Below are 12,676 nucleotides of genomic sequence, written 5' to 3'. Positions count from 1 at the left end.
TGAATGGCCCACTCTCCCGATCGCCACAGATAATTCAGATGAGAGGTAACATAGTCGGTGGACTTACGTGGATTCATGGACGCACAGAACTTCTGGATCAGATGGAGTTAAGGAAGAGAAAGCAGCGAGACCAGGCGATGGCAATTTCCTCCTTTTATGGAGTTGAGATCTGTCGGACATTTCCACCTGACCTAATTAGAGCGCCCCTGGTCCAGCTGAGTAAATGACAATGAATTAAAGGAGTATTCCACCAACTCCATGGGCCTTTTCTACACCTACGGTGAAGCATGGTGGTGTCAGGCTAATTCTGTTGGGATGTATTTCAGTGGCAGGGACCGGGAGACTAGTCAGGATCGAGGGAAAGATGAACGGAGGAAAGTACAGAGAGATCCTTGATGAAAACCTGCTGACGAGCGCTCAGGACCTCAGACTGGTACGAATGTTCACCTTCCAACAGGATAATGACCCTAAGCACACCATCAAGACAATGCAGGAGTGGCTTCTGGACAGATGTCTGAATGTCCTTGGGTGGCCCAACCAGAGCCCGGACTTGAACCCGATCTAACATCTCGGGAGAGACCTGAAAATAGCTGAGCAGCAACCCTCCCCATCCAACCGGACAGAGCTTGAGATGATCTGCAGAGAAGAATGGGAGAAACTCCCCAAATACTGTTGTGCCAACCTTGTAGCATCATACCCTAAAAGACTTGAGGCTGTAATCGCTGCCAAAGGTGCTTCAACAAAGTACTGAGTAAGGGTCTGAATACTTGTGATACTTCAGTTGTGTATGTTGTGGGTGAACAGTACAGGAGGGGACTAAGCACACACCCCTGAGGGGCCCTGCGTTGATGGTCAGCGTTGCGGATGTTGTTGCCTACCCTCACTACCTGGGGGGCGGCCCATCAGGAAATCCAGGATCCAGTTACAGTGGAAGGTGTTCAATGCCAGGGTCCTAAGCTTGGTGGTGAGCTTGGAAGGCACCATGTTGTTGAATGCTGAGCTGTAGTCAATGAACAGCATTTTGAATTTAACTTTGTCCAGGTTGGTAAGGGCAGTGTGGTGTGCAATAGAGATTGCATCATCTGTGCATCTGTTGGGGCAGTACGCAAATTGGAGCGGGTCCAGGGTGTCTGGGATGATGGTGTTGATGTGAGCCATGAGCAGATTTTCAACACATCTCAGCACAGGGACTATGGTGGTTTTCTTGAAACATATACAGTGGGGCAAAAAAGTATTTAGTCAGCCACCAATTGTGCAAGTTCTCCCACTTAAAAAGATGAGAGAGGCCTGTAATTTTCATCATAGGTACACTTCAACTATGACAGACAAAATTAGAAAAAAAATCCAGAAAATCACATTGTAGGATTTTTTATGAATTAATTTGCAAATTATGGTGGAAAATAAGTATTTGGTCACCTACAAACAAGCAAGATTTCTGGCTCTCACAGACCTGTAACTTCTTCTTTAAGAGGCTCCTCTGTCCTCCACTCGTTACCTGTATTAATGGCACTTGTTTGAACTTGTTATAAGTATAAAAGACACCTGTCCACAACCTCAAAAGGTCACACTTCAAACTCCAATATGGCCAAGACCAAAGAGCTGTCAAAGGACACCAGAAACAAAATTGTAGAGCTGCACCAGGCTGGGAAGACTGAATCTGCAATAGGTAAGCAGCTTGGTTTGAAGAAATCAACTGTGGGAGCAATTATTAGGAAATGGAAGACATACAAGACCACTGACAATCTCCCTCGATTTGGGGCTCCACGCAAGATCTCACCCCGTGGGGTCAAAATGATCACAAGAACGGTGAGCAAAAATCCCAGAACCACACGGGGGGACCTAGTGAATGACCTGCAGAGAGCTGGGAACAAAGTAACAAAGCCTACCATCAGTAACACACTACGCCGCCAGGGACTCAAATCCTGCAGTGCCAGACTTGTCGCCCTGCTTAAGCCAGTACATGTCCAGGCCCGTCTGAAGTTTGCTAGAGAGCATTTGGTTGATCCAGAAGAAGATTGGGAGAATGTCATATGGTCAGATGAAACCAAAATATAACTTTTTGGTAAAAACTCAACTCGTCGTGTTTGGAGGACAAAGAATGCTGAGTTACATCCAAAGAACACCATACCTACTGTGAAGCATGGGGGTGGAAACATCATGCTTTGGGGCTGTTTTTTTTTTTTCCTGCTTTGGGGCTGCAAAGGGACCAGGACGACTGATCCGTGTAAAGGAAAGAATGAATGGGGCCATGTATCGTGAGATTTTGAGTGAAAACCTCCTTCCATCAGCAAGGGCATTGAAGATGAAACGTGGCTGGGTCTTTCAGCATGACAATGATCCCAAACACACCGCCCAGGCAACGAAGGAGTGGCTTCGTAAGAAGCATTTCAAGGTCCTGGAGTGGCCTAGCCAGTCTCCAGATCTCAACCCCATAGAAAATCTTTGGAGGGAGTTGAAAGTCCGTGTTTCCCAGCAACAGCCCCAAAACATCACTGCTCTAGAGGATATCTCCATGGAGGATTGGGCCAAAATACCAGCAACAGTGTGTGAAAACCTTGTGAAGACTTACAGAAAACGTTTGACCTCTGTCATTGTCAACAAAGGGTATATAACAAAGTATTGAGAAACTTTTGTTATTGACCAAATACTTATTTTCCACCATCATTTGCAAATAAATTAATAAAAAATCCTACAATGTGATTTTCTTCTCATTTTGTCTGTCATAGTTGAAGTGTACCTATGATGAAAATTACAGGCTTCTCTCATCTTTTTAAGTGGGAGAACTTGCACAATTGGTGGCTGACTAAATGCTTTTTTGCCCCACTGTAGGTATTACAGACCGGGTCGGGGGGGGGGGTAGAAAATGTCAGTGAAGACACTTGCCAGCTGGTCAGTGCATTCTCTGAGTACATGTCCTGGTATTATGTCTGGCCATGCGGGCTTTCGAATGTTAACCTGCTTAAGAAAGGTCTTACTCACAGCTCGTCTGTTAGGCTTGCGTCACTGGGCAGCTCGCGGATGGGTTTCCCTTTGTAATCCGTGATAGTTTGCAAGCCCTGCCACATTTGTGGCGTATCAGAGCCGGCATAGGATTCAGTCTTAGTCCTGTATTGATACTTTTCTTATTTGATGGCTCGTTGGTGGTCGTAGATGTATTTCTTATAAGGATTAGTGTTATGCTCCTTGAAAGTGGCAGCTCTAGCCTTTAGTTTAGTGCAGATGTTGCCTGTAATACATGGATTCTGGTTAGGGTATACACTGTGAGGACGAAGTTGTCAATGCACTTGTTAATGAAGCCGGTGACTGATGTGATAAACTCCTCAATGTTGTTGGATGAATCCTGGAACATATTCCAGAATGTGCTAGCGAAACAGTCCTGTAGCTTAGCATCTGCTTCATCGGACCACTTAAGTTTTGAGCGCGTCACTGGTTCTTCCTGTTTGAGTTTTTGCTTGTAAGAAGGAACTAGGAAAGCTGATCTAGAGTTTGGTGGCCTCCAGTTGCACAGGTGACATGATGGTAAATGGATTTCAGTTCCCCTGCAGTAAAATCACAGGCCATGAGAAACACAGCCTCTGAATGTGCACTTTCTTGTTTGCTTTTGGCACTATACAGCTCGTTGAGTTCGGTCTTAGTGCCAGCATCAGTTTGCTGTGGTAAAAAGACAGCTATGAAAAAAGAAATAGGTGAAAACTCTCTTGATAAATAGTATGGTCTGCAGCTTAACATGAAGTAATCTAACTCAGGCGAGTTCTGCTAAGTTGTCGCACCATCTGTTGTTAACAAAACAAAACACCCCTCTAGTCTTGACAATGCATAGAAAAACCAGCAAGATGCATATTCATGTCCAACTCTGAGAAACATAGGATATTAACTTTTTTCAGGTCATGTTGATAGGATAGTCTCAAACAGAGCTCATCCAGTTTGTTCTCCAGTGACTGCACGTTCGCCAACAGATCCGAGGGCAATGGTGGTGTTCTACCTTCTGTGTAATGTGTAAGCTACAAAGCTTGGAAGACAGCTTATACTATTCCAATAAAGAATCAGTAGGCATTGGTACCGTTAACAATCTTTAGTAGAATATATTTTGTTTGTAAAACTGTAACAGATACGGAAAGAAGAAAATGTATGAGAAAAAGTCACTATATACACTACCGTTTGGGGTCACTTAGAAATGTCCTTGTTTTTGAAAGAAAAGCACGTTTTTTGTCCATTAAAATTACATCAAATTGATCAGGAATAAAGTGTAGACATGGTTGATGTTGTAAATGACTATCGTAGCTGGAAACGGCAGATTTTTTATAGGTGTACAGTGGCCCATTATCAGCAACCATCACTCCTGTGTTCCAATTGCACGTTATGTTAGCTAATCCCAGTTTATCATTTTAAAAGTCTAATTGATCATTACAAAACCCTTTTGCAATTATGTTAGCGCCGCTGAAAACTGTTGTCCTGATTAAGGAAGCAATAAAACTGTCCTTCTTTAGACTAGTTGAGTATCTGGAGCATCAGCATGTTTTGGTTCGATTACAGGATCAAAATGGCTAGAAACAAAGCAATTTCTTCTGAAACTCATCAGTTTATTCTTGTTCTGAGAAATTAAGGCTATTCCAAGAAATTGCAGAGAAACTGAAGATCTCATACAATGCTGTGTACTACTTCCTTCACAGAACTGGGCAAACTGGCGCTAACCAGAATAGAAAGAGGAGTGGGAGGCCCCGGTGCACAACTGAGCAAGAGGACAAGTACAGTTTGAGAAACAGATGCCTCACAAGTCCTCAACTGGCAGCTTCATTAAATAGTACCCGCAAAACACCAGTCTCAACGTCAACAGTGAAGAGGCGACTCCGGGATGCTGGCCTTCTAGGCAGAGTTGCAAAGAAAAAGCAATCTCTCAGACTGGCAAATAAAAATAAAATATTAAGATGTGCAAAAGAACACAGACACTGGACAGAGGAACTCTGCCTAGAAGGGCCAGCATCCCGAAGTCGCTTCTTCACTGTTGACGTTGAGACTGGTGTTTTGCGGGTGCTATATAGCCAATGTAGTCTCGCCAGGATTCCGCCTCGCCTCGCCTCGTAAGACTGCTGCTATCCACTGCAGCACCATATCAACTAACCTGTCTCTGGAGTTAATAGCTAGTGGATTAGAGAGGAAACACAGAGAGAGAGAGAACGTGTATCGGGGCAGAAGAGAGGGATTGGGAGCAAGAGGGAGAGTGTGCACACTGATGGGTGGGGAACATAAGAATGTGTATAACTGATGTGAGCAAGGAACATGAATAATAACAATGATGTTTGTGCTGTAGGTCCAATACATTATCACTGCATATTGAATATGCTTGAATTGCCCAGCCAATGCTGTTCTTCTCAGACCATTTTAAAATTATATTTCCAAATCTGAGGTGTATAATTACTAGTAATAGATCATTTGTTGAATTACTTGTGAGGCCCAGCTGAGTATAGTAATTAGGTTTTTATTTTATTTGATTGGACTGATGGTCTGCATCTGGTCAATTTGAGAGGAGGGAGGGATTGAGGGAGGGAGAGCAGCGGGGAGGCTGCCTCTCACCCGATTCTCCGCCCATTTGCTCTCCCTCCCTTCGGTGAGAAAGGGGACAGTCTTCCAGCTGATGGCAAAACTCAAGTCGCACTGCATTATTTCTGCCTCATGCACTAATTCATGTTGTTACTCCTATGACCAGAAATATTCCTCAATGTTAAAAGACATAAGCCGCTAATAATAACAACCCAAGCTTATTGAAATACTTTGTAATACTCATTCATTGCAGCTGCAGTGCTGGTTGTAGTGTGACTGGAAGTGGAAATAGGGAGAACGCGCATTCTATGACTTATAAAAGTGTTGACAGTGCTGAACTTAAACATGAGCTTACTCATTTTAAACAGCAACTCTTTGCTGTATTTGTTGAGTTTATCTCCAGTCATGGTTTTAAAAGTTTTTAAATCTCACAGTATCAACTTTGCTGTGTGTTCGAGGCTTAAGGCTCTGGGAAACTGTGCCGATAAGTAGATCTGAGCGATCTGATTGGCCAGCGGTAGGCCTATAGGTGCACTTGATTTGCTATCTGGGCCTGTCGGGTAGGTGGAGTTCTACCTTCAAAATGGGAACACTTTGCCTTTCCAGTGCTATGGCTGCTGAATCAAGTGCACCTATCGCCAACAGCACAAAACAAATAAAAAAATAGGAACGCAAGGCTTTGTCGTTGGGTATTTTACAGAGATGTTTGGTGATCAACTACGAAAGCTTGGAGATCTCTCGCTCTCTCTCTCTCCTATTGGGACCTAAAGATGCTTCGAAGACCCAACTCTACAACCCGAGAAGTACCTTCATCCTGCTAATCACGTTAACACAGGAGCTGGGAATGGAGGGATGGAGAGAGAGAGAAGTGAGGGATTAAGGCCTTTCTGAAGCACTTCTCCAGGGTTTCACAGCGGGGCCCCACTACTCTGGCTGGAGAAGCCCGAGGGTAGGGGGGGTAATGAGGATTGTAACAGCACTGAAGGTCCAGGCTCAGCAGGAGGCCAGGCCTCAACACTGAGCCATCGCTAAGTCACATGAAAGGAGGGAGAAAAGCCCCTCAACAACGCCTCATCACCATCAAGTATAAGAGGCCAGAGAAAGAAAAGACAAGTCACACCACACAGCTCTTAATGCTTTAGCCCTGGGCTTAGCAGCTCCAATGTGTCTCCAAAATGTCTCTCTAAGAAGCATCGATTGCATGGAGTTTGAAGGCAACTAAATAGTTAGAAGAACCATTTATATTACCAGTTATAATAAATCAGCTCCAAGTGATTTTAATTTTGGAAATCTGTTCCCAAGTATTCTCCACATTATAGAGACAAGTGATCATACAAATGTAAGCAAAGTTTGAAATTATTATGTTTAAGTCAAATCTTATATCTACAGTGCCTTGCGAAAGTATTCGGCCCCCTTGAACTTTGCGACCTTTTGCCACATTTCAGGCTTCAAACATAAAGATATAAAACTGTTTTTTTTTTGTGAAGAATCAACAACAAGTGGGACACAATCATGAAGTGGAACGACATTTATTGGATATTTCAAACTTTTTTAACAAATCAAAAACTGAAAAATTGGGCGTGCAAAATTATTCAGCCCCTTTACTTTCAGTGCAGCAAACTCTCTCCAGAAGTTCAGTGAGGATCTCTGAATGATCCAATGTTGACCTAAATGACTAATGATGATAAATACAATCCACCTGTGTCTAATCAAGTCTCCGTCTAAATGCACCTGCACTGTGATAGTCTCAGAGGTCCGTTAAAAGCGCAGAGAGCATCATGAAGAACAAGGAACACACCAGGCAGGTCCGAGATACTGTTGTGAAGAAGTTTAAAGCCGGATTTGGATACAAAAAGATTTCCCAAGCTTTAAACATCCCAAGGAGCAGTGTGCAAGCGATAATATTGAAATGGAAGGAGTATCAGACCACTGCAAATCTACCAAGACCTGGCCGTCCCTCTAAACTTTCAGCTCATACAAGGAGAAGACTGATCAGAGATGCAGCCAAGAGGCCCATGATCACTCTGGATGAACTGCAGAGATCTACAGCTGAGGTGGGAGACTCTGTCCATAGGACAACAATCAGTCGTATACTGCACAAATCTGGCCTTCATGGAAGAGTGGCAAGAAGAAAAGAGATAAAGATATCCATAAAAAGTGTCGTTTAAAGTTTGCCACAAGCCACCTGGGAGACACACCAAACATGTGGAAGAAGGTGCTCTGGTCAGATGAAACCAAAATTGAACTTTTTGGCAACAATGCAAAACGTTATGTTTGGCGTAAAAGCAACACAGCTGAACACACCATCCTCACTGTCAAACATGGTGGTGGCAGCATCATGGTTTGGGCCTGCTTTTCTTCAGCAGGGACAGGGAAGATGGTTAAAATTGATGGGAAGATGGATGGAGCCACATACAGGACCATTCTGGAAGAAAACCTGATGGAGTCTGCAAAAGACCTGAGACTGGGACGGAGATTTGTCTTCCAACAAGACAATGATCCAAAACATAAAGCAAAATCTACAATGGAATGGTTCAAAAATAAACATATCCAGGTGTTAGAATGGCCAAGTCAAAGTCCAGACCTGAATCCAATCGAGAATCTGTGGAAAGAACTGAAAACTGCTGTTCACAAATGCTCTCCATCCAACCTCACTGAGCTCGAGCTGTTTTGCAAGGAGGAATGGGAAAAATGTCAGTCTCTCGATGTGCAAAACTGATAGAGACATACCACGAGCGACTTACAGCTGTAATCGCAGCAAAAGGTGGCGCTACAAAGTATTAACTTAAGGGGGCTGAATAATTTTGCACGCCCAATTTTTCAGTTTTTGATTTGTTAAAAAAGTTAGAAATATCCAATAAATGTCGTTCCACTTCATGATTGTGTCCCACTTGTTGTTGATTCTTCACAAAAAAAGTTTTATATCTTTATGTTTGAAGCCTGAAATGTGGCAAAAGGTCGCAAAGTTCAAGGGGGCCGAATACTTTCGCAAGGCACTGTATTTGGGCTTCTTGCTGTCAATTTCAGCCTACAAATTATTTTTAATTATGTTCTGGCCCCCCGACCAGCCGTTCAAGAAAAAATTGGCCCGTGACTGAATCTACAATATGTTGGTCTAAGGGTTCTATATAGAATAATAATGGTTTAAAAGGCAGTGACTTTCTGACTCAAAAACATTTCATTCACAAAATAGTTTTATATTAAACTATTTATGAATGGGGTGACCATATCTTATTTTCCCCTAGTACTTGTCTATCCAGGTCACCTACATAGTGCAGTGTCCCACTTTCTCTGTCCCTGTAGGTTTGAGGGGAAATGAATCAGGGAGTTTTAGGGCAATGGTTGGAGTGGCTGGCTCAACTTCAGGGACATTAGTTAAATCTTATTCATGTATCGACCTACATTGATATGATCTGGGGCAATGGAGTAGACAGACAGAGACATAGAACAGCTGCTACACTACATACGTACACATCCCTGTCCCAGTCTCTCATTTGGAGAAAAGACAACAGGAGACTATTGGTAGTGTGTCAGTAAGGTGATGAAAAAGTAAGACAGACACCTAGTTTTATAAGCTTGTCATATAGGTCTCTTTAGCAGCTACTGTCATGTCCATGGTGAATATGGCCAGTCAAACCCAACGATATAAGAGAAATTCATAGGTATGACCCAAATTAATCATAATTTTCACTCAGCTGCTTAATAAATGTTGCATGCATTGGATGAGTCATCCATCGATGGGATCATAAAGTCTTCTTGTCCTGCAGTTCTTTATACGAGAGTACTTTCTCTATCTCACACTTCATTGACTGGAGTGCGTTACAGTGTGAGAAATTAAAACTCAACTGGTAGAGGGGGTGGCCCACCACACATCCCTCAGGTTCCTCATGTCCTATTAATAGGTTGCATCTCCGTCACTCAGTTGAGTCATGCCATTATTATGAACTTTCTCAAGCCGCCCGGAGGCTAACTACTGTTGAGTCTAAATTACACTGTAGAGTCTGGAAATACGATGACATTGCTAAAGTAGTCATATACTTAGTAGGAAACAAATTTTCCAGCATTATCATGTCGTCAAATTTACTTTAGGCAGATGTCAATGTTGTCATTAGCTAGCAAAAGTTTGGCAAAAATAGCTAGGAATGCTAACATTAGGTAGCTAAAATCTGGTTGCCTCCCCTCAATCTTGGATAGCTAGCTAACAGTATACTGCATCTAAAGTCAATCTGGTGACATCAAAATGATGACGAAAGGTTTTCCTAATAATTATCTGACTCTTTTGTAATGTCATTTTATTTCCAAGCCCACTGTATTGCACTTTTGCTGAGAAGTGCAATACAGCGCTCATTGACAATGCATTGAGTAGAATGCACTCAGCAGCACAGGTAGAGCAAGGGATGATAGCCAACCTTGAAATATATAGTATCTACAAAGGTTAAAAAACGTACTCAGTAGCTAAAACAGTTGATATTGAACACACCCTTTCCAAATTAACATTAATTTTCCCATTGATGAGTAGTAGGAATGTAAGACTTACTGGTGCAGGAGGCCTCGGGCAGGTCCATGTCTCCTCTGTAGTATCCGTTACGGCAGCCGCAGATGGTGGCAGCCTCCACAGTGGAGCGGCTGTTGGGGGGGCACTGCAGACACAGCCCTGGCCCCTGGTTGGACTTGAAAGTCCCCTGAGGACACGCTGCAGGGAAGACAAAAAGAAAAAACAGAGAAAATTGCATTTAGACTCTTCATCAACATCCACAGTGTACTGTATGCAGGGCCCAACATGTAGGCTACCATTACTCCACCCAAAAGTCAGTCTCACACACAAGACATTTCCTCCTGCGCAATAGCCTGGAGATGAGGTTACCCAAAGGTTGACTAAAAGAATATAAGTTGCTTCACTATAACCATCAGTAAGCGTTGACTCACCCTTCAACAACTTTAACTATGGCTCTCTATGCCTTAGTGGACCTACAGTACATATTCTACTGTCATAAAACATAACTCCAAAAAGAACAACAGATCTGATAAGTTAATAGATGCCTCGCTTCATTTCAGTCTGAGTACACAGCAATAACAATGGCGTGTAATTGGTCCCTTAATTACAGTAAGAAAATAATGTGTTTGTTCACAATAATCTGTCTGAAGAATCACCGCTATGGAGGCTAGATTGCATAATCACACTGATCCAGGATAACATAAACAGCCATTACAGAGAATGCTAACTGCTCATCTGCCGCTCCGAGTGTGAATTGGCATGTGAATGTGGCGGCTAAATGAGTGAATTTCTATTTTCTCTCATCCAGGCGACCTTGACTCGATACAAGTCTGCTCGGGGGCTCAAATGGAACGGATTTTCTTCATATTCCTGATCTGATTCTGGGAACCCTCCAGCCAACATTTAAACGGATTGCACAAGCCGACCGAGAAGCACGGCTACAGCTGGATTTGTTCAAAGATGAATCCAAGGCAGAAGAAAGGGATTCCAAACTACAGTTGTTACACAGATATAGTAATACCCCCTGGTTTACAGTTATATGAAGTGGTGCATAATGGTGGCATTAAATCATCACTTGTTTAAGTATTCAGCTGTGTGTAAAGTGATCTTCTTATCTCATGACTTAGGAATGGTCCCAGTGTGGAGCTGTCACTCTGAAATCAGTTGCCTGAACAACATTCACATTTCCATAATCCCTCTTCAGTAGCATTGCACCATGACTCAACAGTCTATCCTCCACTATCCGCCTCTCTCACTCTCAGCAGATAAGAGTAAAGACGTTTTTTTGCTAAGGTGCAAAAAGTGAGAGAATCCTTGGGGAATGGGGGACACATGGAACTTTAATACATTCTTCAATCTTTTATTTACTCCAGAAAATGTGGGTTGTTCCAAAAACAGGAATTGTGACATGTTGTATGACAGAAATAAGGACCAGATTCAATATGAGGAAAAGTAGATCCCAAGGGGAAACTATCAAACTTACCTAAGCATATCTTATGTACTGCTACAGCAATTAAAACACAGAACACCAGCTCTCTTACTAAGCCAAATGTTTTAAGGATCATTTTCTGTACAAGCCATTACCTCAGCACAGGCTTTCAAACGACCTTCCCAGCGATCACAGAAGTGGGATAATGTAATTAAACGATTGGAAGCGAGTGCATCGCTACAAACAATATGAAGATATGGTATTGATTTACTTATTAAGAAGTTTGGGAAGCCAGATCAGATGGCCTATCCAGTTCTTGGAAATTATTATCCCAGGCAGGAAGCAGGTACCCTCAGATCTGTGTGATAGCCCTTGTTCACTGTGCAGCTCCTACCATCTATCGTCTCATGTCATTTCAACCTCCAAATTAAAACCCTGACTATGGAACTGAGAACAGCACTAAATTAAATGCCACTTTTTTTCTCTCTCAGATAAGTACCCGATCCTGCTGCACTGTTTTGAGCACACCTATTGTATACACCTCTGATACTGTTGCCTGTGCTCAGCCGCTGCTCTTTTCTCTCTCTCTCTAGAACTGTTTGTCGGAGCCCTGCTGAGTCCTGCCCCGCCCTGCCACTCACACAGAGCCTGCAGGCCTATGACAGCGGGGGGCATGGTAAATAGCGCTAAGTAGCGGGCACACAAGGCTTCCACATTACCCACACAAACAAGTGCTAACGTCCAGCCTAATGCCCACCCGCAGAGCAGAGTGGGGCCAGAAAGAAGGAATAAGCAGCACACTTCTAAAACAACATAATGACAAGACACTATTTTATTTTCCTTTCTTCTCTTTGAGTCTTATTTTGCAATGGTTAATCCATCCCTGGGAACCTATACATTTCTTTAAGCATAGACTGTATGACAAGCATATACAGATAGCTAAGCTGTCATAAACGGCATTTATTTCTAATCTTAAAGTATTATGATGAAAAAGGCAGGCTGTCATTGAAAGAATAAAGGTTGGAAATAAAGCTTTGGACCCACAGACACACCGAACTGTCTTGCAGCAGTGGATTCAGGCCACTCACTGATATTATGTTTTTAAACCCATCTGGCCAGGGCAGTCACTTAAAACAGATACAACCCAGAGTCCATATGCTCTGTAGTTGCCGCTAAAGTTATGATATCACCACTATTGCAATGACATGTGCAGG

General features: G+C 42.9%; 1 protein-coding gene across 1 annotated transcript in view; it reads right to left on the bottom strand.

The window, feature by feature from the left end:
• Positions 1-12,676, bottom strand: part of LOC110524404 (ephrin type-B receptor 1) — a 208,975-nt gene that overhangs the window by 86,575 nt on the left and 109,724 nt on the right. Inside the window, exon 4 of the mRNA XM_021604004.2 lies at positions 10,076-10,231. Within this exon, the coding sequence (XP_021459679.2) occupies positions 10,076-10,231 (156 nt within the window). The remainder of the gene's footprint in view (positions 1-10,075; positions 10,232-12,676) is intronic.

This window comes from Oncorhynchus mykiss, chromosome 5 (assembly GCF_013265735.2).
Source record: "Oncorhynchus mykiss isolate Arlee chromosome 5, USDA_OmykA_1.1, whole genome shotgun sequence".
In the NCBI taxonomy this organism is placed as follows: domain Eukaryota; kingdom Metazoa; phylum Chordata; class Actinopteri; order Salmoniformes; family Salmonidae; genus Oncorhynchus; species Oncorhynchus mykiss.
The sequence above is the reverse complement of the archived record's forward strand: the minus strand, read 5'-3'. Positions and strand labels throughout refer to the sequence as shown.